Genomic DNA, 27,143 nt, shown 5'->3' with positions numbered 1-27,143 from the left:
AACTACACTCACTGTAGTTGGGAGGGTAAGGTGTCAGCCACCATTATGCAAGCAGTGAGAAAACTCTTGCTCAAAAAATTGCCCGTGACATCACAGCTTAATCTGTTATTGCCCAGTATGGTCCACCTCCCCTTTCTGGAGAAAGTTATTGAAAAAGTGGTGTTGCAGCAACTGCAGTTGTATTGTGATTCCACAGATTTCCATGAGCCCCCCCAAGATGAGCTACAAACGTATATGTGGCACACAGATTGACTATTTATTTCTCCCTAGACACAGTTAGATGTGTGTACTGATTGTGTTAAATCTGTCAGCAGTCTCTGATCACACTGACCATAAACTATCATTGACTATCCTGTGGGTCTTTGCAGAGGCAGATGGAATGGCTGCATAATAATTTTTAGCCTTTCTTCCCAAAAGGGTAGTTATTGAGTAATTGCTCTTCCCTCCTACCTGGATTGAGCTTCAGCAACTTTTATTTAATGATGGTTCTGCCACTGGGAAGCATGAGACCCTGCCCCAGTGAGAGAAATGAGGCTGTAAAATGTATCCTTTCTCCAAATCCATGTGCCAGTCATAGCTAGTCAGTTAATGACATAATGCTACCATCTTCCAGCTCACGGATCCCCATTCTCCTGAACTCTGAGGTGCACATTACAGTAAGAACTCCACAGCAAAACAACCACCCACATTTCACTAAACAGCCTGGCAGCCATAGAAGATCACTTGTAAAGGTGTCCTGAGTGGGCCCTTAAGCAGTAAGGTGCCCCAGCTGAAAGTCTCAGATGCAGAGAGGTTTGCTCTCACCTATGTCCCTATGTCAGTCACAGACTAAGAAAGCAAAGAAACCACAGCGTTTGGTGTCAGTGAAAAACGGACAAAGACCTGAATATCCTGTGCATAGGGTTTTATACCACAGCCTAGGTCTCCCATTCTCCCACAGTGTCTGCATACACATTCAACAGGAAGGGTCACCAGGATGAAATCCTAAGGGACTCTTCCCTGCTTCTGAGTATAAAGTAATGTGTTGGTTACAATAAAGCTCTTGATAGTCTCTCTTGTGTGTCCCCTTGTGGCAGTAGATGTATGCTGGGTTACTCTAGGTATTGGTTCCTGGAATTTATCCTACTAGCTAAAGCGATCTCAGCCTTTGTCTATGGGACTGGGTGTTCCAGGTAGACTGCCAAAGCTTACATTTGATAGCTCTCAGGTCATGGTACACAACTTACCTGTTTGCTCAGCCCTTTTGTTACCCAACCCAGAGTGACCTATTTCTGCAGGGGCAGATAAAGTGGCAGTATGTTTATCAATTCATCTTCATCAATGATTTTTGTATGTAGCTAGTTTTAGTGTAGTGTGAGGCAGCCAGGAACTACAGTGATGGATGCCACAGAACTAGTCTAAAACAAGTAATACATTTAGGCTGTATTAATGGAACTGTGTGTAGTTTAAACACATACTCATAGTATTCAACCATTAGATGTGAATATATTTTGTCTAAATTTTTTTTTTTTTTAATATAATAGCATCTATCTACACAGAGCGATTTATGGGTCTTCCGACTGAGTCGGATAATCTCAAACACTACAAAGTAAGAATTCTCTTCATTGCATTTCTTTTCCTCAAACTTAGAATCACATTAGCAGGGAGGAAGGGATTAGTGGGGAAGAGAAATCATCTTCTAGCCCTAGTAGTATCAGCCCTATAGCAGTGAAAGCTACTAGCACGGAATTCATCTGCCTACAGTTTACTCTTTTTTCCTATATTTAATAGTCTTAAGTATTCTATGTTTAAGGGTCCTTGTTGTCCCATTGGAACAGACAGGGTTAGTTCAGATGCTGCTGCTTACCTTCAGCGTTGGGTGGGGGGACCCCCACCAGTTATGGGTTTAAATGATTATGATTACTGGTCGTTGGATCACTTGGTGTAGAATGCAAGCTGCTTTGTGCAGACTGTGGTGAAATGACACGAGCCCTCTAGGTAATCAGATTATTGCCCCTAAATGGGGGCACATTGCTGGTTCCTAACAGTTTAACAGGAAATTTCCATCCTCTTTTCATTCCCCTGATTCCCTCCACAAACATACATACCAGTTCTGAACACATTTAGGGCCTGGTCCAAATCCCACTGAAGTCAGGGGAAAGGCTCTTACTGACTTCATTAGGCTTTGGGTTAGGCCCTTAATGCTCATTTCCAAACCCCATCCAAATGGCAGAAACGTCTCATTCCAAACTCCTCTGGCAGAGCATTTTGGCGTAAGAGGAATGGCATTGCAGCCAGTGGGAGGGATAGGGTGGTGGCCTGAGATTTGTGTCAACTAGCCCTGGGAAAAGCCTAGAGAATATATCTGGCTGTCGTTCCAAGCCCAGAGAGTAATAAATAATCACTATTGTCGTTATAGTGCCAGTTTATATGATGATTCAGTTAGTTTTATACTATGCAATGAAAGCCTTTTACCTACGTGACTAAGTGGTCTAAATTGCAGCTGCTGAAGTGTTCATTTTTCCCCTGAACAGAATTCAACTGTGATGGCGAGAGCAGAGAATTTCCGAAACGTGGAATATCTTCTCATCCACGGAACAGCAGATGGTGAGGTTTACGAAAGACAGTTCAAATACTGAGCGACAACCTCTTTGTTTGAGGAACGTTAAGCATCTTTCTTTGACTTTGATTAGAGTCAGTACTTAGATGTTTGGTCCATTTCCATAGGGTATATAAAGTGTTGCTTACTCATTGTTAGTAATGTCAACTGTATCACTCAATAATTGATGGACTGAACTTAATGCACTGTAGCTTTAAGCTATCTGGTATTTACCAGATTTTAATAACCCACTCTTCCCTTTTTGTTCTGTTCCTTTTTCTAGATAATGTACATTTCCAGAACTCAGCACAGATCTCTAAAGCTTTGGTTAACGCACAGGTGGATTTCCAGGCAATGGTAGATAACAGACTATTTTTCTTTTTAAGCATTGGCTGGTAATTCCTCTTACATCTGGGGACATTTTTAAGAAGCTCACTTTAGCCCAGTGAGTCCCATAGTGTAGCTTGTGGTCTGGGGAACACTTGCTGGTAGCCCCAGAAAACTGGCTAGCCAAATGACACTGGCTCTGCTCCTTGTTTCCAGCTGCTTCAACAGATGGTCAGGTTCTTCTTTGCAAATAATAGCTTGGAGACCTGTAACAGCACCTGGAAACAAGAACGAGCAGTCAGCCTAGATGGCTCTTCTTGAGGCTGTTGCTACCTAATAAAAGAGGAGGAGGAGCTGCCTTCAGGGACCTGCCAGCCACAAACAAAGATGAATGCTCGCAGAGAAGGGAACAAGGCATCTGGATAGTAGGTCCAGAGGTAGAAGAGAACAAGTTGTCAGGGAAGCCTATGCAGGGCAGCAGGGGCAGAGAGAACAGAACAGACAGGAGGGTGGAAGGGATGAATGAAGAGTAAAAGAGAGGTCAAAAGGACAAAACATTTATTGCATCCATGCCAAGCTTTGCTTCTTCTATACCCTTCAGTCCTGAGCTAATGACAGATACACCAGCCTTGTCCCTGTCCTACCTCTGTCCATGAGCTCCCACACACGAGTACACCGGAAACACCCATAGCACTTGGGTTTGTGGAACTCCATAAATGTATGGACCATTGTGTGGACTTCAGTTATCCTGCATTCCCCACCAATACAGCAAAAAAAAAAAAAAAAAAAAAAAAAAAAAAAAGCTGGTTCTGTTGCATTTGCAGAGACGAGAAGGACCTGGCCTAAAAAAATAATAAATTTGGATTTCGGAGTGTCTTTATGATACCTGGATGGAAATAACTTAGGCAAGTTGTCCAATTAAAAAATAAGTGAAAATAATTGCTGCTGTTCCAAGGTATAACATAATTCACTGTTCTCAGGATGCTGTATATAATGCCTATGGAACGGATATAATGCTGAATGATTTGGACAGAACTCCACAATTTTTAGGCAAGGGCTGTTTGTTGAGAGTAAAAGATTGCTAGCCAAGTCTGTCTTCTTAATAATCCTACTGCTAAGGACATGCAACACATGCCAAGAACTCTTGTCCCTGAGGGCATCTTGGAGTGTTTTTGCTCTGGCTTGATGCAACTAACTCACCAGGCAGCCACTCTGACTCACAAATCAGATTATTTAGAAACTTTGTTCAATGAGAATATGAATATAATGAAAACTGATCAAAAATAATTAACACAAAAAGAACAAAGATCTACCAAGTCACTGCCCATTTGCCTTTGTGAGGCACCTTGCAACCTTTATGGGGCTGTGTAGGGGAGCGGACTCACCCCTGCGGCGCCTCCTGCTGGTGACTTCTGGGAATTAGCTCTTCCAGCATCCTGGAGCGCCCTCTGCAGGCCGGTGATCCGCCTGTCCTCTGGCCCCCGTGTCCCTCCCGGACCCCGGTGCCCTTGTATCTGGGGTGCTGCCCCCTGGCAGTACCCCTCAGTACTAGGGCCTCCCCTCCCCAGGGAACCCCCACCCACTATCCCTACCTCACCTCAGAATAAGGCCACTGCCAGTCACCAACTAGCCCCCGTTCCCTGGGGCAGACTGCAGTATAGGCCACTCATCACAGGCAAGGTTGGGTTGGACCTGCTGCCTTGGCCTAGCCCTGGGCTGCCCTCTGCAACCCCCAGTACCCCTTGGCCTTCCACTAGGCCACAGCCTGGGGCTTTTCAGGCTGGAGCTCCCCAGCTCCTCAGCCTGTCCCCAGCCCTGCTCCACTCAGGTACCCTATCTCTAGCTTGCTACAGCCAGGCCCTTCTCTCTCTGAAGGCAGAGAGAGGCTCCTGGCTCCCAGCCTCTTATATAGGGCCAGCTGAGGCCTGATTGGGGCGCGGCCCAGCTGTGGCTACTTCCCCAATCAGCCCAGTAGCTTTTCCCTTTGCCCCAGCCCTCTGCCAGGGCTGTTTTAAACCCCTCAGGCAGGAGTGGGATAACCACCCCGCTACAGGCTGTAATAATAATTAATAAAGATCAAGCTTCTGGATTGTTTACTTACTGTAGGATGGAGAAATCAAGTGTGCTTTGTTGGATTTTTTTCTTCTTTTTCAGTGGTACACTGATCAGGACCATGGAATTCCAGGCCTTTCAAGTAAACATCTTTACACCCATATGACCCACTTCCTCAAACAATGTTTTTCCCTGTCAGAGTAACAAAGGTATTCTCAGCACGATGAAGCATCTTATACATCACTGAGAGCTAGATGTGCCTTGATGTAATGCAGTTGTAACTGCGTGCGCACAGATTAAGTATATTCTGCAGGTGGATTAATAGTTAAAGATTAAGATACTTTTAATTTGGAGATTACATCTGTTACTGATGTTGTATAATAGCAGATAATGTACCACTACAGGTTTTGGCACATTTAACACCGGCTTGTTAGAAAAAAATAAAACCAGAATTTAAAATGCTATGTGTGGTTATTGTTATCTTGCATAAAACTCGTGTTCTGGGTTCTGGTTCATGTTCCAGAGATCGATGCTCATTTGGGAAGAAGACGTAAAACCAAATGAATATGCTTGCTTAGTTATATGAATAACAGTTGAGAGAGCAATGTGATTTGCTAATTAATGCCCCAACCACAGTAACCGGGGCAAAACCTAGTGCTGGGTGAACCACACCAGGTTTGGAATTGCAGTTTGTATAATCATCCTGATTATACAAAGCTTAGATGCTTGTCCAAAGTTTAGTCAGTGCTGGTGGGTTTGAAATCCTGAGTTCCAAAGAAGAGTCTTTTCCTGAGATTTCCACTGCTTCCTAGCATGAGTGAAGTCAGTAGCTTGGTGTTTCTGGTCTTCATCTGGGCTGATATGAAAACATTCACAGAGGCTTGAATTTTTTTTTTTATTTACCAAACCTTTTGAAACTCAAACCAAGTTTCAGTTTGGGTTCATTTTAAGGGGTAGAAGAAGTAGGCTCAGCACAGTTATTTTATCCCAACAGTTGTTTCCATTCTTATCCAGAACTTGCTAGCCACATTGTGTGTATCCAGTGACCAAATCCATGGCAGAGGCATCATTTTCATGAAGTTTCAATGGGCAGTTTTATCCTGGTGATGCCCATCTCCTCGCTGGGACCCCCATTTTACAGGTGGGGAACTGAGGCACAGAGTTCCCAAGGTCACACAGGAAGTCCATGGTGGAGTAAGGAATTGAATCTGGGTGTCCTATGTCCCAGACTGGTGCCCCAACCACTGGTCCATTCTTCCTCTCTGCTAGCTAGTTAGCCTCCCTCAAATTTCTAACTGTAATAGCACCACTGAACTGAATCTCAAATACCATTCAGTCAAAAATGAGAAGAATCATTCAGTTTTTTCTTGCTTTGTTTTCAATTAATGTTAATCCACTTAAAACAGATTTTTTTTAAAGATAGCTCAATGATACTTGGGCCCTGATTCACCACTGAAGTTGCACTGTGGTGACCCTAAAAGTTTTGGGCCCTGATTCGCTCTCAATGTTTGGGGGGATGCTGCTTGGGAAGAGTCCTTTTACAGGGTGCAGATGTGGGAAGCGTCGCCTCACCCTTTCAAAATAGATCTAGTCAAGTTCTAGAGGATGTTCAGAAATCAACTAAATAAAGATACAAAAAATGGAATATGTGAGGAAAAGTGAGGTGAACTTGGCAAAGAGAAGCTAGAAGGATAACATAACTATCTACAGATACACAAAATGATGTTATAAAGATGATAGTCATTGCTAGTCCATGAGAACAGAATCTGGAATAATGGACAGAAGACAAAGAAGGAAAATTTTACGGTAAATATTTAGAAAATACCCTAAATTCACGTTTCCTGGCATGGGCAAGGTCAGTACCATGCTACTACCAGCATGTCTTTTTGTTATGTACCAGAAGGTCTTTTTGTTATGACTTTGTACACAGCCTAGCCCAGTGGGTTTATTGTCTCTCTTTGGAGTCCCTCAGCACTTCCACAATGCAAATAAACAAACAACAACAACAATAAAAGGGAACTGGAAAAGAGATACCAAAAGTGGCTTTGAAATCACTACCAGTGGGGACATTCGAGCCCTAGACTAAGCATTCATCGATCAGAGATGATTTGAGAATTAAATCAATCCTGCCATGATGCAGGGAAATGGACAAAATGTTCTACTAGAGTAGAACCAGTGCAAACCAAATAATTCTATGATCATACTTGCATAGGAGTTACCATACTGTATCAGACCCAGGGTCCATCTTATCCAGCTTCTTGTCTTTGACAGTAGCCAGTGCACCATGCTTTAGAGGAAGGTGCAAGAAACCTTGAGGTGGGCAGTTATTGAATAACCTGCCCATAAGGAAAGCTTTTTTCTAACCCTGTCCGCTATTGCCTTAGATTTCTTTGTGGGAAAGCAAAGGCCTTAATTTAACCAAAATGACAAAAATACAGGATTTGTCCAATGGAGTTAAAAGGTGGAAGCAACCTGCGATATAACAACTCCCTTTGTTTTGTGGATGGCGATAACAAATCTGATTTTCCTCATATAAAAACATTCTTCAGAGAAAGATAACTCTTTATGTAAATGTTGTTGCCAAGCTGTTTGTAATGGTTAAATTATACTTTGATGGGAACTCTTCAGAAAATATTCAGTTCAGTTAAGGTTTTTTTGGAAACACTCCAATTAAGTGACGTTAATGAGCTTTTTGTTGGTAATGTAATTAAAATTCAGCTGTTCTAATTGTAAAAAGGAAAAAATTATAGCTCTGAGAAAGCTAACAGTAAAATAAGCAAATATAACATGAAGCAGGGCTAATTAAATGGTGATTATATGGGCCTCTGTGAGTGTTCTACTGACAACAGTACTTTCAATAATGGGTGATTTCACAAATGAGGAATACAAGTCAGTTGAATTTATTAGGGCCTAATTCTCAACTCTCTTACAGTGGTGTAACTCCAGAGAAGCCTCTGTAAAATGGGTATGACTGAGCGGAGAATCCGTATTTAGGTGTCTAAGGATACAGATAGGCACCTGCTGCAATTTTCAAAAGCACCTAACTCCCATTGATTGAAATGGGAGTTAGACACCTAGGCACTTTTAAGATTTCACATGCCACCTATCTGTATCTTTAGGCATCTAAATACCTTTAAAAATCAGCCCCTACTATCTAATATTGGAAGTATAACCAATTAAATGATTCTGACCTAAAGAGTCATTCATAAGATGTGTAAGGTATGAAGCCAGAAGCGCTTGGAGGGATGGGCATACCTGGAGAGTTTAAACGGGGTGTGTGTGTGTCTCTGTGTGTAGATAGACAGATAGATAGATGAAATAATGTTTAGAAGTGGACTAAGTTGCCTGGGCATCATTGTTAATCTGCTCTAGTGCCTAGCTATTATCTGGGAAAATAGAGCAGGCATTGTTAAACTTGGCTTCTGGGGTGGGGGAGAAAGTAGTGGTATAGACAGGGGGGGGGCGGGAGAAAGCACAGCATTCTGTTAGTTCTGCTTAATGTTTTTCTATATCAGCCACTATGCACTCGGTTCATTGTTTGTAAGGAAAAGCAGGACTATGTCTCCAGTACAGTGTGATGACTACACAGCACTGCTAGAATAACTTCTACCCTGCAATCAGTAAGACAGGGCAGGTGAGTTAAGTAGTTAAGGGTGGGAGGCGATATCTTCAGCTGATGCCAGTATTGAAATCTCCTTGTAATCACATATGCTCCGTCCACATAGGCAGTCTGTGCTAACAGCAGGCAATAGGGCTGATGTGCAATGCAGAAACTCCCATGTGTTCATTCCTTAGCAACTGACACTGCCCATCAGAATCCCTGCAGCACTCTCCACTCTGTATTGCCATCCACCAAGTCTGGCACAGTCTCAGCATGTCTACTGACTGTCAGAATGAGCTAGCACACTCCTCCTCTCACACAGGGGTTCAGGCAGGCTACAGCTCCACATAGCCCCTGCCTCCAGTCAGGCTTTCAGCTCACCCGTGGGTGGATAGCCTGCCTGCTCTGCTTCTCAGCCTTCTTTCAGGCTGCTTCCAAGAGATGGAACACTCAACCTCCTGCCCTCTGGGTCTCCTCCCAAGCTGGGCTCACCCAGCTCTATGGAAACAAACTGTGCTCTCCCGCAGCTGAGCTTTATTTCGAATTAGGCCTGGCCCATTCTCCAGGTGCTAGCAGGCAGGTTAACTGATCTCTCAGGCCTGTATTACCCCTTTCCCAACATGTGTGAGGTGAACACCCTATTCATACCTTGGATTTAGTCTCAAACATGACATTTTAACTCTCTCTGACACAATTTACCACAGTGGACAGCTAAACTTTGGCTTTAAATAACTCGAAGGGGATGTCTACACTTGGAGTTGGGAGTGTGAGTCCCAATCAAGGAGACATGCCTGTGCTAGCTCCAATCAAGCTATCACGCTAAAAACAGAGTATAGCTGTGGCAGCGGGAGTGACTAGCCACCCTGAATATGGTCCCATTGAAGATGGTAGGTACCTAGTCAGGGTCTGGTTGCAACACCTCAGCTTCACTCTGTAGCATGCTGTGTCAGTCAGAGCTAGCCTGGGTAGGTCTCCTTGAGCTCGAAATCCCACCCCCAGCTCAAAGTGTAGTTATTTAAACAAGTCTGCTAAGTCACTGGAGATGGAGCTTTAGAGAGGAAGTGTGTAGACACTACTATTTTATTTGTATTGAGCAGAGAAGTCCTTGTACTGGGAAATAATCAAACACTGATTAGATTGTTTACAGTTCCAGTTCCCCTGTGGATGCGTTGCTAGCACAAAATAAACCAAACATGGTGGCAAAGCAGGGGCTGCTTCAGCTCAGTGGCTTAAATAGTTCATGTACAGCATCTACACGTGCACAGCAGTAGATCCTCTGGCCACACTCCAATCCCATGCTCTCTCCTGCTCCCTGCCCCCCCACACCCATTCCATACTGTACAGGGTGCACGTGCCCCATGAGCATCTCTCCCACATCCAGCCCCTCTTTCCCAGCCAAACTGGAACTACACCAGTTCTGCTGCACTGGACCTTCTGTGGCTGCAGAATAGGCCTGGAGAAAAACATGAGTGAAAAGGCCAGGTGCACCTCCAGCCAGTCCTCCAGGCCATGGTTCAAGCCCATAACAAATTGGATCAGAGATAAAGTCAAATTCACATCACATTCAGTATTTTCCAGTTTATCAGTCAGCTCCCAATTACAGGGCACAGCTGTTTAATACATTTTACAGAGCCATTTAAATGCTTTGTATTTAATCTGAATAATTTATCATATTTGCTAACAGTATTGGTATTACTTTCAATTATATTCATTGTCTTCACAAAATGTAGCATAGCTAGTACACAGTGGGCCAACTTCTCTGCCTGTGTAAATTGCTGCAACTCCATTGATTTGTGGCCCGTTGCATAGGAGTGATACCTCTACTCACTGAGGGCCAAACCCCCAGCCTTGATACATCCATGGCATGGAGCCTAGCTGGAGCTGCACAGTTTAGCCAGGTTCTGGGGCACTAGAGTCTTTTATGTAGCCTGAGGGGGGGAAATCCTCCTTCACTGAAAGCCATCACTGCTCTGTGAGGTGTAGTCAAGACTGGGGAATGATGTCAGGCAGGTTATGAGTATGTGCTGTGCCTCTCTGAAACCCACAGTGGGACTTCAGATCCCCTCTGACTGACAGGCAGTGGTGGGGACCCTTAACAGGTCATATAGCCCAAACAGTATAGTCCTGGCTGACAAGTCATTGGACAGATGAACACCTCCAGGGTAACTGTCATGAAAAGAGGGGGACATGTTTACAACCCATTCCCCCAAGACACAACCGCCACCAATATGCATGTGTTGTGTATTTAATAACCAAAATGGTAGAAAAACAGTAACAAAAAAAGGTCACTGGAATGTGCTGACTTGGTTGAAAAACAAAATTTAGAAAAAAAAAATGTTTGTTTTTCATAAAAAATCAAATTGTGATGAGAAACTTCCTTGAAAGTACAAAATTCAAAAAATGTCAACCACCTCTAATAAATACACTGGACACGTACTTGAAACATTTCTGTAATTTTGTTTGGCATACAGCTCACCCATTGCATACAGTTGCATTCACAAATATGCAGCAATAACTAAAAGCACAGATGTAAAGTTTTTATATTGTGTATCATTCAAGACATATTTGTAATTTGATGATCACAACTAGATTGTGCTGAACTAAATAATCTATGTAGCAAGTTGCCTATCCAGTTGCATTCAGCTGCTCTGTTTCATACTTCATACTCATTTGAAATGACTATACTGTAAATAGAAAACTTTATTTTTACACTAGAGAATAAATAGGACTAAACAAACAAGAAGAAAAGAACTGACAGAATTCTGGGGAAGGTGATATTGTATTATCTTCTGCAGAGCTGATTTAGGAAGGCTGTGTATCTTTCAACTAAAAATAAATAACACTCAACATGTAGTAATGTAATGTTAGTAGCAATCCATTGCAACAGGACTATCTGTATACCATACTGGACAAGAAACTGATAAAAGGCCAACTGAACACCATCTGCTGTCGTGCCTGGGAACTGCAGAACTGGTGTGTTCTCATAGAAGGGTAGGAAAGTTCACCAACATGATGGAGAGACACAGTACCTTGCAATATTGAAGGATTCAACCCACTTTCCTATTTAAAGTCTGATTTTGCCCCCCATACCTAACAATCTTAAAATCTTAGTCCAGAGTAAATTTTTTAAAAATTTGGGGCAAGGTAGGCAAGGCACTTTAGTGGTACACCTCTACCCCGATATAACATGGCCCGATATAACATGAATTCGGATATAATGCGGTAAAGCAGCGCTCCAGGGGGGCGGGGCTGCGCACTCCGGCGGATCAAAGCAAGTTCGATATAACGCGGTTTCACCTATAATGCGGTAAGATTTTTTGGCTCCCGAGGACAGCGTTATATCGGGGGAGAGGTGTATTAAGGTTCCCTAAAATGAATGGATTTGGTTTTGCAAGTTGTGTGAATGCTTAATTTGGCTCCCAAACATCTTGGCATAGAGGCTGCAGACCTTCATTCTGTCAGTGCCGGGGAGGATTGGTGCCTTGGATTAGTTTGGGGGGGGTGTGCAGTGAGGTTGTGTTGGAGAGGAATTATACAGATATTAACACACCTTTCAGACAAAAGTTTGAAAAGCTAAAGTATGTGTGATATACGTGCACTATTTGGATCCATGTGTTAATATATGTAAGCACACAATCCCAATCCATACATTGAATCAGGGCTTGAAAACATTTTGGATTGGTGAGAGCGAGAATAGAAAGGTAAGGGGGAGAGAAATGAGAAAGAGAGACGGGAGGGAGTAAAAAGGAGATTATTGATGGGGGAAGAAATGAATGAGGAGGGAGAATGAATTGATATAGGAAGGAGGAAGAGTGAATGAAAAGTGGAGGAATGTAGGGAATGGTAGTGGGAGAGGCTGTGCACTTAAGTTTTAAACTTCAGCACAGGCAGTCATTTGTCCTTCACATAGAGAAAACTTAACGGGAACATTGGTTTCAGTACATGGACCCTGTGAGTGGAACAATGCAATAACTTCATAATGTTAGAAATTAAAATATACCATGTGGCCAGTGTAAGGTGGCATGATATGATGAGATTTGCTGTTCCCTAGGTATATACAGTAATACCATACTAGTTACATAGATATCTATGGGGTGGGAGTTGGTGAGCATACATTACAATTTGTATTTGCTGTTATATTACATATGTGCTCTAGACCTATAAGGCTAGATTCTGGTTTATATTCTGACTCCTTTTATGCTGCTCAGGTAGTATGTGTGGCTGGAAGCTGGCCAGTCGGTCAGCAAAGAATTCTTCTAATGAAGGAGAACTCTGCTGATGTGAGGGGTTAGGTGGGGAGAGAGAGGATTTATCTTTAGGGACCATACTCCAGTATCATAAGTTAGCCCCTACGATGCTCTAGTTTATGCTGGGGCCACTGCTGGTGCACAGGTTCAGTGAGCTGTAAGTGGCTTCCTAGTGGTCCCACACCCTTCCCTCTACCAAGCAGAATTTTAGGCTTAGGGGAGTGTTTAGCCCTTACTTTCTAACATCTTATCTGGACCATCTGATCACTTACAAATGTAATAAGCACTTTCAGTTGTACATACATTATTACAATTTGTACTTACAGGTTTAGCAGGTAGTTCCAGATCCATATTGACCCCACCCATGAAAAATCCCACAGGAGGAAGTCTCCATTGTGATCCCCTCTTGGAGACCCCAGACTGTTGTTTCATAAAAGAGTATGAAGGACCCATCCCCCAACACTGGCATATCCTCAGGAATCTGTTCAGATCCCAGGTCCTCTATGCCAGTGTTGGCTATTGGTGCCCTTCCCTCCTGCCTCCTTGGCAATGCTGCTTCATCAGAGCTGGGCTACTGACCCTGTCACTGATGCCCCAAGGACTCACTCTGAAGGGCACCTCTACATGATATAATACAGCCTGGGCCTGTATTATCCTTTTAAACTCATTTCCAGGGCACCGGGCTATATGCGCAGATCTAGGGGGCATGATGTAGATCTCAGTTATGTAACAAGTATTTGGCATACAGATCACACACGTACCATATATTCTCAGACGAGGAATTTACAAAATTGATACATTGCACCTGGAGATCATTTGAATTGAAACCGAACGTTTTTGTTACATTCAATCTGTCTGGTTTAGGGGGTTGTACTGGTGCCCATCACAGTAGTATCTCAGCTTTTCTTGGATTAATTATATCGGCACAGCAAGGTCTCTGGTGGACTTTATGGAGTCTTCCCTTTCTCTGGTTGTGGGGGACTTTGTGTGAGGTTCATGTTTCTTATTATTTTATTATTATTACTGTTTTATTATGTTAAACTTATAAAATTGATGGGTGAAGTCCTCGCCCCACTGAAATCAATGGGAGTTTTGCCATTGACTTCAGTGGAGCCAGGACTTCACCCATCAATTTTAAATGAAATGTCAGATAGGCAAACATGAATTTGAAGGACATGTTGCATTGATTCCTAGCACCTTTATTTAATTGTGTATAGCCCTAATGTCCTCCTGATTGATATTTACTTCTTTTGACATTGACACCTCATTCCTTTTGCGTCTCCATTAAGGACCCATCTCAGCACTGATGTCATATGGTAAGCAGAATCAATATGTGTAATTGCTTGTAAAAATTGTCAAATGTAAAGTAAAGAATGGCAAATATGATTTTTTTAAGTTGAATAAGGAAACTGTCAGCAATGATGCACTCTCATAATGCTTACTAGAGCTGAACAGTATATATAAGGCTGAGCCACAGAGGCAGCTAGGCAGATCTCAGGATCCTGAAGGCTTCCCAAAGTTCTGGAAGAGTAGCTACTCTTTCCCCAATCGCTGTGCATCACTTCAAAGTATCAGAAGGTAAGATTCATGCTAGCCACCTATAAGATTTATTCAATGGGCTGAGTGCAATTGTTCTGTCCAAGGTTTGTAAAGCAAATACAGGATCTCTCAACATGGTGCTTTTTAAGTTTTTCTTTTATTATTATTATTTATTATTATGTATTATCTTTTTATATTTAGAATGAATAAGTAGTGTATATAGTTAAATTTTAATCACTTTTAGTTTATTCAATGGAAGGCAACTAATTTAAGAGAGAATGATCCAAAGATGCAAAATCAACTTCTAAGGCTGACAGAAATGATAGAAAGGAGGATGATTAAACATGGAATCATGGAAGAAATGCATTATAGTAAGAATTTAAATGTTAGACACTTATACATAAATACTGATTTTTGTTGTTTGTCTTACACTCCCATTTTCAAATACCATTCACTAGACATGTGTCCACAGATACTGAACCATTTTGACTTTAAACATTGTCATCCCTTGTACGAACATCCTAAAAGTCCTATAGAAATCAATAGGGATGAAACTAGTAGGGGGCTAGAGAAATTAAATAGGTTTCTATGAACATTACTTGAAAATATCTCAAGGCAGATTTGCCACTCCATTACAACAGTTTTACACTGGTCTAACTCCATTGAAAGTATGTGGTTTTCATTCATTTTATGTAATTACACCATAAAATGCCATATGGGAAAGTTATATATCATTTAATAGAAAATTATAACCTTCTTGTTGGTTATTTTGAACCAGCCTACAGAATTTAATACAGAATTATATCCCAGTTGTGGAATACTGTAGGATGGTGCAAAAAACTTCTAGAAAGGTATCGATTACATTCTATAGAACTTTTCCATAAATGCATTTTACAGTGCAGTGTGTATAAATTAGTAGTAAATTACATGTACATTAAAGAGATAGTCGATTCATAATTAATAACCTGTACTATCTACAACAGTCTCAGATCTCCAGAAATCTATTCTTATTCACTTTTTAATTTTCAAATTAAAATATTTCTCATTATTCAGCCATGATGTAACTCAACGGATTGTTGGAATGAATTGGACTTTTAGCAGGATTCTTTGTGAAAACTTTGTTGCAATATATCCAAGTACAGCTTCCACACAGTCCACTAAAGAGATCTGTAGTAAAATATGTTCAGAAGACTAGTGAAAGTCCAGGTTATCAAGAAAAAATATTCCTCTGTAATTCCAAATGCAAAGTCAATGCTATATGAGTCAATAACTGTTTTCAGCCTTAAACATTTTGATCAAGATTTGATAAATACATATTATTGACAGTCTCTCTGGTGGCTGGGATCCTGGTTAAGAACATCCATTCAGCTGATTTGTTAATTTTTATGTGTCTCACTGTAACAACCTCAGTTTAGCTAATACAAATTTAGCTAATTGAAATTGCAGGAAAGGAAGGATTTGAACTGTACTTTCTAATTTCTAATTGAAGAGGAATTGGAAATGAATTCATTAGCCAACTAAAAAAACAGATAATTTTCTATTTAAAATTTATTTCAGTTTGACTGGAACTTTGACACTTGAAACCGCAAGCTTTTGTAGCTGTTTCTACAAAAAATCTAAACCTCTCAAACAGATTCAAGAGCCAGGTTCCACTTGCTATAGAAATAGTTTTATCTGGCTTTCAATAAATAATTATAGGTAATAAATCTGTACAAATATTCTTTTGTTAATAATTCCTCTTTCTCTATAGGGCACACTTTTGTGTTTTCTAGAATGAAGTAGTAATAGCATAAGAACACATTTCTAGTTACTACTTTTGTCTTTGACTTATAGAAAATAAATAACTATTACTGACCGTGATTACCAATGCTAAATATTGAAGAATAAATGTACAAAAATGCATCTTAAATTTTAAGATAAAACATTTGACAAATATTTAATGAAAGTGCAGCAGTTTTCAAAATATCTGGCTGGCTAAAAGGCAGGTTCCTCTAACTTAAAGATTTTCAAATCTTGCAAATACTTTAGTAATCTTTTCTTTTTTTACTAATCTCACCAAATTCTACTTGCTGATACAACCTAAGGTCTTGATTCTGAAAAACATACTTATTTAGAAAGAACTCAAACACTTACTTAAATTTAAACATATGCCAAAATCATATCAAAGTAAATGGGAGTGCTCTCATATATAACATTAAGCACTTTGTGTAAGTCTTGCAGGATTGGAGCGTAAGGATCTGTCCCCAAAACCCTCTGAAATTAATGAGAATCTTTCCAAAGATTTCAGTAGACTTTGAATCATGCTCTTTATATTTCTAAATTATTTACTGAAGATCAACTTTTTCTTATTGAGGATATTCAACATAAACAGTATTTAATAATCAAACTATTTCATGCCAAATCCTGCCTGTTCTAGAAACTTTTGACTGAGAAATAAGTGCGAATAGATGTCAGGATTTCTCCTGTAGTCTTTAAACACGTGAAATGTGAAACTGATGTATTCTTTAGGATCAACATTGGATGTCAGTGTTGTACCACTGAAGTACAACTCCAAGTGGACAGAGTGTTAAATATTGTAGCTGGATTTTAATAGTTTTAGGACAAATATGACACTTCTAGGTACAATATGCATGGTATGTTGAAATGGAGTAATCAAACCTTATGCTTTCGGGGCATAAACTAATCACTACAGAGGTCAGAAAGGAATCCCTCTCTATGTATACCATTGCATGATCAGCCAGCTGCAATTATGCAGCTTTGGCGTATTTGGTATTGACCACTTGCTAGAGATAGGATAATGGATTTCATGGCTCAAAGGTCTGATCCAATATGGAAAATCTTATATTCTTCAATTCATTTTTCTAGCTCTGACTAAAATGCCACTTAACTGTATTGCCTTATGTTGCAACACAGCAGTATTGTATTGCTATTGGCCAGTAACATTTCATTGAATATAGTGCCTTACCTAGTCACAGCAGCACTAAAGGACTGCTGCCAGACATTCCAGCTCTGCTCAGGCAGAGCACACAAGTAGTTAATACCAGGGGGCAAATCCTCAGATGGTGTAAATTTGTCATAGCTCCCTGAAAGTCAATTGAGTTGTGACAATTTGCACCAGCTGCGGATCTGCCCCTAGCTATTTAGAAATCCAGTTTCATGATTGTTTGGTTTCTATATCCTGCAATGAGTGTTCAGTACATACTTCTGTATGCAGATCTTCTATGTACTTCCCCTCTGGCATCATTGCTCTGCATCTAAGTTATATGTATTTAGCTCTGGGAAAGAAAACCTCAATATGATAGTCTGAATACTTATGTACAATAAACAATGAACCTTACTCAGTGCTTACTGGTAAGTGCTTGCTATCCATCAATTGCGTAGTACTTGGCTTATTATATTTTCCACTCATAGATTTTAGCCAAATTATTGGGCATTTGGAGTCCATTGAGTCTTCTACTCTGTTACGTTTCATGTCCAGTTGTGTGTTATCTTATAATGCATGGAAGATACAAGTTGTCATGCTCAGTTATGTCTGAAAACCTGCTCTGAAATGTGTCATAGCATAAACCTGAAACAACAAGGCTTCTGGTCCGTTCTTACTTCAGCCCATGGTGCCAAAGTAATGCAGCATAGAGTGGGTCCATTTCTGCTCTGACTGACACACTGTGCGGCTCACTGAATTCAAATAAACAATATCACTGGGATTTTATGGGGGTATAAATCAGTGCAGAATTTAGCTTTAGATGTGTACAAGGGTCCCTTATTCTGAAATCTGGACCAATGGGGAGGATTATAAATAGTGTGGAAGGTTAAATTTAGGGGGGTTTTTTATTGGCCTGCAGGGATTTAGTTAGCCACTTAACATTTTATTTCAACTGGCTCAATTTTCCTATCTCCCTTTGTTTTTCAGACTGTAGTATAAACTTCTCTGGAACATTTTCATGGATGGGAGAGTGGCTCTTTCAGGCACACAACAGAGTATCAGTTCAAATGCATGATGAAACACTTCCAGTGACATTCAATTTCTGTGAACTTATTACAATTTCAGTTGCTTTATAGTGAATTAACATTGTCATTCATGCTGATTTTAAAGCATGAATTGATGAAGATTAGCTAATTTTTGAGCTAAATACCTTGGCTTGTTTAAATTATTTTTAATAGCCAAAAGCATGAGTCCAAAATGTATATTAATTAATTTTATTAAACAATCATTTCATAAAGTTAAGAACTGACCCAAAGCAAGTACTTTAAAATCTACTTGCTGCTTTATAATATTTTTGCTTCAATTTCATAGATGTTTTCATTACAAATCACTTTAGTCTATGAAACAGACCAGGCAAATATCTACTGCTGCTCGCTGATGTGCTAACTTGTGTGAGTGGTCTGATTGAAGTCAACAGGGCTATTTGCAGTAATAGGGACTATGCTCAGCAGTAAGTATTTTCAGTATTGAGTAGAGTTGGTCAAAATTATTTTGGTGAAATATTTTATTCTATTAAAAATGCAGTTTCAAGGCAGTCGAAACTGTGAATTCGAGTTGAATTTGGAGAATAGTCTCAGATGAATAAAAAATGAAAAAGAAATTTAGAAAAAGTCAAAATGTTTGACAGTTTCAAAATGAAATATTTTGACTTTTCATTCCAAAATGACATTTAATTCTAAATTTAGCTAGGTTTTTAAAAATAATTAAGGTTAAAAAGCACCCAAAAATGTAACAAAATGAAATGAAAAACTGAACAAAATGGTTCATTCAACCTTAATCATTTTTTTTCCAGTTCTGCCAGCAAACCAAAAAAGTCAATTATTTGTTCATCTCCAATATTGGGTCCGTAAGCTAAATTAAACTAATAATAGTACATTGAATAACGATAATGTTTAACATTTACATACTAAAGAACAGATGGTAAACACCTTACTCACATTGGTGATTGCTCACTGAAATATATAATTGAAGACAATGAGACTACTTGTGTGAGAAAGTGTTCATCAGTCTGAATAAGAGATTCACAATATAGCTCTGAACCACCAAAACATATATATAAAAATACTGTGGGCCACAGTGTGATACTCTTACTCACAATGAATAATCTTACTCATGAGACCACACAGGGAGTAGGATAGAGATCACAATCTAGTCCTTTATTATTAATTGTATATAGTCAATGGAACTACCCACAGCAATGTGCATTACACCTAGCAGCATATCAGGATCAGCCCTTAATGGTTGAAGCAAGTTATAAACCTAATGATGGACTAAAATGGAAAACCTAAGACTGTACTAGTTATAGCATTGTATCAAAAGCACCATAAACACAACAGAATTTCAGAGTAGCAGCTCTAAGGTGCCACAAGTACTCCTTACAACAGAATTTGATATACCTTCTGTATCAGAAATTTCTAACCATAAATGTATTTATTTTTTGTAAAAGTCACACTCTGGATTGAAATTTGCCTATTTTACCCAAGGAGCCCAATCCTACAGGTGTTCATTGCTTTAAATGATAAAAACAAAAGCATACAAAACACAAGGATTTAGAAGTGAGGGGATGAAGAAAAAATGCTCAGTTAGAGCAAGAAGAGTGGCTGGATGTGACACAGCACTCTGTGATGGGATTTTGCTTTTATTTCTTTAGTCAATAAATTCAGAAAATTAAAAACCACCTGGTGTTATAGTATGACAATTGCAACACATTGAAGCTATGTAGGATTTTCATTCTCCTCTCATATACATGGAGTTTCATTCCATTCTATATTAGTGGGTTTCCCTGTCTATATATTGACTCCAAAGTATGTAAAGAGGACTATATTTATTCCCCCCCCCCCATCTGTGTTCTGACAGGCAATGAAAATGAAAAGCATTTATTTTGTGGCTGGATTGCTTTTAATGATCATTCAAGGCAGCTGGCAAAATCCTCTTCAAGACACAGAAGAGAAATCCAGGTAAACACTACAAAGCAAACATCTCAGAATAATCCAAACATACTCCCCTGTACTTTTCCCGCAACTCGATGCAAAATCTTTGACTTGAGGAAAAGTTTCTTATAATATTACAGTATATTTAATTCATCTGTGGATCAGAGAAGGATATCTATATTGCAAAGTGCAGCACACCAGTTGTTTGGTGTTTCTAACAGTACCCTTTTATTGTTGTCCTAATAGACTCTTAGTTATACAGTGACCAGGCTGCTATACTGATTGACTCTGTCAGCCAGCTAACAATCATATCAGTAGCAAGTAATTTTTGTTTCTTTTCTTTGTTCTTATTCTGTTGGAATATAGAATTTTTTTAAAAAGAAGTCAATGCAGGAATAGCACCTGTAGAAAGTGCTATCATCAATGCTGATTAATGTATTACACGCTATTCATAGATCATTCAAAGCTTCCCAGACTGAACCATTAGATGAATCTAGACAGCTGAATGAAGTAAAACGTCATTCACAAGGCACATTCACCAGTGATTACAGCAAGTACTTGGACACTAGACGAGCTCAGGATTTTGTGCAATGGTTAATGAGCACTAAAAGAAGCGGGTAAGCATTATAAATCTCCATGCACATCCATAATCTAGTGCATGTCAGGAATCAGTTCACTATTCAGCTTCCCCTCACAGAACATGATCTATTTTCCTTTTAAATGCATAGCATACAAATCAGAGAAGAAGACCTTCAGGATAATTGAAACATAGCATTGATATGTTGTTAGCAAAAAATGAGCCAACTGTGGAAGATCATTGTTATATACTAGTTCAATCCTTTTTGAAATAGCAGAAGTGATTGGTTGAAATAGTCATCAGACTTTTGGCAGGTATTAGTGTGGTATCTGATTTGTCATCTGTAAGGAAACTCTTTCAGGAAGATGGACTCAGTGACCTAATAGGTCTTTTCCATATTTAGCTACTCTGATCCTGTGGTCTCCTTATAGAACACTTATCGAGGATTAAGCTTTGTTGGCCACTAGATACCTCGATTGTGCCACAGAAATACTGGCAGTGCATGCCTTTTTGGAAGATATGTTTTGGTTAAATACAAGTTTCTGGGCTCAGCATAGAAGTAACTGGATGAAATTCTATGGCCTATGATATACAAGGGGGGTCAAATGGTCCCTTCTGGCTTTAGTTAGTGCTGCTAACGTTTTAACTTCCCGTGCTAAGGTGGTCCTTAAAAACAGAAGTATGGAACTAAGAGTTTCAAGAGCCTGTATTCAATTACATTCATAGCCCCCAAAAGCACTCACCTGTGTAGTTTAGCATTCACAGATTTTTACAGTAATATTTAAATAATGTTCAATAGCATTTTATGAGCTAATGCATATTATGCATACAATGCAATGTACTAATATAATATCAGATATCTAATGACTCTGGGCCTTTGCTACAGACAACCGGCACTGGATGAGAGAGAGAATGAAAAATTCCTGGACCAGCTCTCAAGGTACTTTAAAATGCTGGATATGTTACTCAGAAGGAATTGAAACAATTAATATTTCTGTTGGGTAGGAAACAGCCAACAATATAGAGAATTCCTTACACCTTCATAATTATAATGCTGGAATTAGATACTCCAGCCATAGAAGAAGGCATTCTGGGTCTAATTTTTACAATTAGGGAGGAAATGATTGAGACTTTCATTATGATAGAGAAGCTTGGAACCAGTGGCTGTGAGCTAACTGAATTCAGGAATGGCTTTGAGAATGTAGCAGTACGAGAGTATTAGATTTCAGGAAAGGAAATTTTAGGGAATAAAGAAATCTAATGAGTAAGGTACAATGGAAGAAGTATTAAAATCCCACAAGTGTGAGATAAGGCAGGGGAATCCTAAGAAATATGGAGTTGGGGGATCAATATTGGACACAAGACCAATGAAAGAGGAATGATATATGATGAGGCAGCAAGAGATTTTAACCGAGTAACACAGGGATCAGTCTTAGGTCCATTTTTATGTAACTTGTTCATTGTAGAAGGGGGAATAGATGGCATGTAATTGAAAAGTGCAGATGGTACTAATTGGGAGGAATGTCAAACTCCCAAGCAGATGGAAAAATAATGCAAAGGGCCCTAGAGAAATTTGAAACATGGGCAGAAAATAATAAATGCTAAAAATAAATGCAAACTAATACATCTGGAGAAAAATGCCCCAAAACTTGTCTTCTCTGCCAGGAGGCAGGGAATGGACGACCCGAGCAGTTATAGTGAGCAGCAAATTAGACGAAATTTTGCAGTGCAATTTGGCTTCAGAAAATGATCAATTTTGTTCTGAATAAGCAAAGGCAGTGCGTCAAGGGAGAGGGAGGAAACAGTCCATTTCTACACACCCTAGATGTGAGCACATCTGAAATAGTTCTGGAAACCACATGACAAAACGGATATTGAAAAACTGGAGGTTCTTTAGAGAAGAGTAACCAAAAATGCTCAATGGCTGGAGGAAATGAAGGCAAAAGGAGTTAAATCTGTACAGTTTGGCTAAGAGACAAAAGGGGGATATGATGGAATTATTTAAGGTGGTGCCAGGGGGTGTAACTAAGACCTAGGGTGAAAATATGAAGGCTAATTTTGGGGAAAACTTCCTGCTAATGAAAAATGCTGGTCTGGCAGGAAATAGAAGCCAACAGAAGCAAGCAAAGGGCACAAATAAAGTGTTAACATGGTCCTGATCATAAGAGAACTGCTTTTATTTCAGCAATGGACTCTCGAGGCGTCATGCTGAATTTGAGAGGCACGCCGAGGGCACCTACACCAGTGACATCACCTCTTATTTGGAAGGTCAAGCTGCCAAAGAGTTCATTGCTTGGTTAGTGAATGGACGAGGAAGAAGAGAGTAAGAATCCCTCCGTTCCTATCATTAAATGTTGTTTGGCTTTTCTGGTTAGAAATCAAGCCTAATCGAACCATAATGTATTTTTGTTTTATTCTTGCTGTATTTCATATTTTTCTTTGTATCTTAAGATACACTGTGGGTATGAGATGATCATTTTAAATGATTCAGTCCTACTACAGATTAAAATGAAGACGTTGACGAGTTTAATGTGTTGTTACACTGTAAAAGGTCAAGTTAGATTCAAGGTCAACATGTCTAAATCTGAACCAGTCTTTCCTCCAGAATCCCCCCACACTTTTCCCTTTCTAAGATCTCTTTACTGCAGTAAGTTCAAGATTCATCTCCCTGTCCTCAAAGTGCCCTTCCATAGCTCTGCCCCACCTACATTTCTGACCTCTTTGCTCCTACATCCTCTCTTACTCCATACACCCATCACAAGCTTCACTCTTTCCTCCTTATGCACTCCTCTCATTCCTGGCTTTATACCTTCTTTCATTATAACCTTACACTTAGAACATTTAATCGTTTCCAAGGATCCTCGGTCTCTTCCTATTTCAAATCCCCCCTGCTCTTCATGGCTTAGCAACTACAGTGTTCTCATCTGTTATCCGTTCTGTACTTATTTGGGCCTTTAGACTGTAAGCTCTTCAGGGCAGGGATTTCATTTCACCCTCTGTTCTTTGAAAAAATACATTTTACCAGCTGTAAAGAACCCTGTATGTCTCTGGCACTATTTACAAAATAATAATAATATCAATAATAATAAAATATCTCTAAGACAAGATTGTGTGTTGGAGTCTAGGAAGAGCCAACAGATAAAGTAATCCTGGAAGGACTGGCTATCTCCGAAAGGATAGAATTAAAGAGTGAGATTAGCTATTGAAAAGAGAATGGTGTCAAGTTATGATACTGACATTCTGATTTCCAGTAGTCTTGTTGTCATGGGTAATGAATAGCAGTCAGGGGCAGCAGAAAGGTACCCATGTGTCCATAGATAATGGAGGTAAAAATTAGGGAACAAGTTCCCAGGTCTGGTCAAGCTGTGTTCAGCCCAGAGTCCTGGGTGGGAAAGTGGGGTAAGTGTAAATCACCTTTCTGAAAACTTGATCCTTGGCCTTATTCGAGGTCAAACTAGCCTCTGGGATCCCATAGAACAACCTAATGGCCATTGTAAATTATGCAAGTTAGAGGGCTCCCCTAGGGGACTATTCTGCCTGCCAGAGGTCACCAAAGCACAGTGTGCTCCAGCTCCAACCCACTGGACCCCTGTCAATTAAAGAACCCCCTTTGCCTGGTGGGAGGGAGCAAATGGGGTAAAGGTGTCTGTCAGGGGAATCTCTGGCTGTCCTGTTAGAATGGATCTCCGGGGGTACAAAGCGGAGCCGGGATCTGGCCTCATACATAGGTGCTGGAATTAGGGGTGCTGGGGGTGCTGCCTCACCCCCTGTTTGAAGTGGTTTCCATTATGTACAGGGTTTAAAGAGCAGTTAAATGGTTCTCAGCATCTCACTATAAAAATTGTTCCAGCACCTCTGACCCCATATGTCTGTATACAGCATACAGCACACACAATTTAGGAAAATACTATAATTGGCAGCTGTTAATTCACAAAGCTCCCAACTGATTTTGCCAAAAGGGTAAATATTCATGCACTAAACACTTTAGGAATTATAAATCTAGGACTTCATAAATCCAATAAAACTATTAATCAGCTGCTTGAAACAGTTGGCTACAATGTAATAATACTTCATTCTTAAGCAGTGAAGCTTATTATGTTTACAGAGGATTTGATTATGTTTTAATCTCAGCTGTGAGTAACATTGGTTTAGGAAACTGCAATTTGATGTATTAGGGCTGGTGTTTTTGGCTTTTTATTTTTTTTAATTATAATTGAGGAATTAAGGCTCACTTAAAAAATCTTTGAGAAACAGAGCCCTAACTGGGAAAGGAAGACATCCAAACTGTCTTCTCTCACTGAGAAGTGCTCCAAATGTTCCTTTAACATAGAACATTCTAATACTGGGCTAGTCTTGCATCCCTTGAAATCAGTGGGAGCTCTGAGTGTGTAAAGACTGCAGGATGAGGCCCTTGAAGAGGTTTGTTTATTCTGTTCTGCACAGCTATTATTTGACAATTTCTCCCCTTTAAAGTTTCTCAGAAGAAGCTAATGCAGTTGAAGAACTGGACAGAAGACATGCAGATGGCACTTTTACCAGTGATATCAACAAAATCCTCGATGAAATGGCTACCAAAGAGTTCTTAAAATGGCTGATTAACACAAAAGTTACCCAGAGGTGACTGAATTTTGATCATCTTAAATCTTAGTATATTTAGATTTTTAATATACTTGCAGCACACTGAGGAAAGGCAGTTCATTTTTCACTTAGCTGTCACTATTTATTTATACCCATACACGTATTAAAAATGTTGGATTACAGATCGTGCCATATACTGTAAGCAAAACCATTCCAAGTATAGTCTATGTTTTGTATCAAGAGCCAGATCTTGTTCCTATTTAAGTTAATAGGAGTTTTGCTATTGATTTGACTTTGACAAGTATTTGGCCCAAAATAAATTATTGATAAAAGAAACTGACATGTACGTAACAATTATAACCACCAAAATATTATTAAAACATATCAAAGAGATTTTTGTAAAAAAGAATACAGTCTTAAAGAGTGGTCTGAGCACAGGTGTGGGAGCCAGGAACTCCTGAGCTCTAATCCCTCCTATGACACGAAAAACCTCTATGGCTAAGGTGGGTAATTTAAGCCCCCCTGCCTCAGTTTTCCTGTTTGTAAAATGGGAAAATAAAATTTTCTAACCCAGTTCTCGGGGCATTTTAGGAATTATGTGTTGATGTTTGTAAAGCACTTAAAAGACAATACTGCTCAAATTGAGACATATGTAAGGTGTTTGATTTCCAAAGATGCTGAGTGCCTTCCCTATGAAAATTAGGTCTCTTTCATGCATCTCACACAAAAATGGAAACATCCAAAATCACTAGTCACTTTTGAGAATGTAGGCCAACAAATACTAATTCTTATTATTAAAACTTAAAAATAATTATTAAAATATAAATTTTATTGGCATTTTAATTTTTTTTTTTGCATTTAGCAAATTTAGCATCTAGTACAACATGAAAAATGTTGTTTAACAACATCCACTAAAAATCTTTTTAAGAGCTTTACCTTTAGAAATAATTGTGCTTTCAATCTATAATTGAAGGGTTTCTGGAACTAATATCAGTTAAATCTAAACCAGGAAAAATGTCTTCCACATATGTTTAATCTTCTGAATACTGTAACTGGTCCTAATTAAGTCCTTTTGTTTTTCCAGGGACCTTTTGGGGGAATACCAGTAAAAGTACAAAATAAATATAGGACAAGTCAAGATCTTCTTCACTGCATCAGCTGCTGGTCACCAGGGAATTCTGAAATTTGTGTTCTATATATTATATTTATAAGCCATATTGCTTTGCATGCCAAGAAATGAATTTTACTATAGTGTAGTGTTGCCAAAGGATTATATATGAAAAAGTTGTTGTCAAAAGGACACACAGAGTAACCGCTTTAAGAATACAAAAATGCCCCATCTTCATATTTTTCAATTATTTAGGGCCAAAATATCTCTATTTACATTTAGCAATTAAATTATTTTTCTATGAAGTCGACTTATACATAGGATTGATTCCAAGCACCCAAAATCTGCATTATTAGAAAGGGGCTGATAGTCACAAATGTCTGAGAAGTGAACTTCCCTCTTGAAACCTTTGTTATAAAAAGGCTAAGCTTTCAGGATATTAAATGATAGCCTTAAATAAAAAATTTTTCAAGCTTCTTTTTTGTTGTCTTTTTATTTTTTTATTTTTTTTTTTGCATGTGTCCCTCTTGCGTCTTTGAAGAAAAACAAGCTTGTTTATATCTAAGGAGTTAAAGTGTCATAGAGCTTCAAAGTGATTCATTTGTAATGCTGTGCATAAATTT

General features: G+C 39.5%; 2 protein-coding genes across 2 annotated transcripts in view; both read left to right on the top strand.

The window, feature by feature from the left end:
- Positions 1-5,161, top strand: part of LOC135885297 (prolyl endopeptidase FAP-like) — a 59,694-nt gene extending 54,533 nt beyond the window's left edge. Inside the window, exons 23-26 of the mRNA XM_065412951.1 lie at positions 1,524-1,588; positions 2,514-2,586; positions 2,862-2,935; positions 5,060-5,161. Of these exons, the coding sequence (XP_065269023.1) occupies positions 1,524-1,588; positions 2,514-2,586; positions 2,862-2,935; positions 5,060-5,161 (314 nt within the window). The remainder of the gene's footprint in view (positions 1-1,523; positions 1,589-2,513; positions 2,587-2,861; positions 2,936-5,059) is intronic.
- A 15,025-nt stretch (positions 5,162-20,186) lies between these two features.
- Positions 20,187-26,521, top strand: GCG (glucagon). Its single transcript, XM_065413376.1, has 6 exons — positions 20,187-20,284; positions 20,713-20,874; positions 21,721-21,774; positions 23,020-23,157; positions 25,308-25,451; positions 26,497-26,521. Exons 1-6 carry the CDS (start codon positions 20,187-20,189, stop codon positions 26,519-26,521), a joined length of 621 nt encoding a protein of 206 aa, XP_065269448.1.
- Positions 26,522-27,143: the final 622 nt, after the last annotated feature.

Source organism: Emys orbicularis, chromosome 11 (assembly GCF_028017835.1).
Source record: "Emys orbicularis isolate rEmyOrb1 chromosome 11, rEmyOrb1.hap1, whole genome shotgun sequence".
Lineage (NCBI taxonomy): Eukaryota > Metazoa > Chordata > Testudines > Emydidae > Emys > Emys orbicularis.
Note: the sequence above shows the minus strand (reverse complement) of the source record. Positions and strands in the feature narration are given on the sequence as shown.

Bases quoted from the DNA above. Each gene is read 5' to 3' on its own strand.
- GCG (XM_065413376.1), top strand. From the start codon at position 20,187: ATGAAAATGAAAAGCATTTATTTTGTGGCTGGATTGCTTTTAATGATC. The intron at 21,775-23,019 runs GTACTTTAAAAT...CTTTTATTTCAG, and splicing joins TTCCTGGACCAGCTCTCAAG to CAATGGACTCTCGAGGCGTC. The intron at 25,452-26,496 runs GTGACTGAATTT...TTGTTTTTCCAG, and splicing joins AACACAAAAGTTACCCAGAG to GGACCTTTTGGGGGAATACC.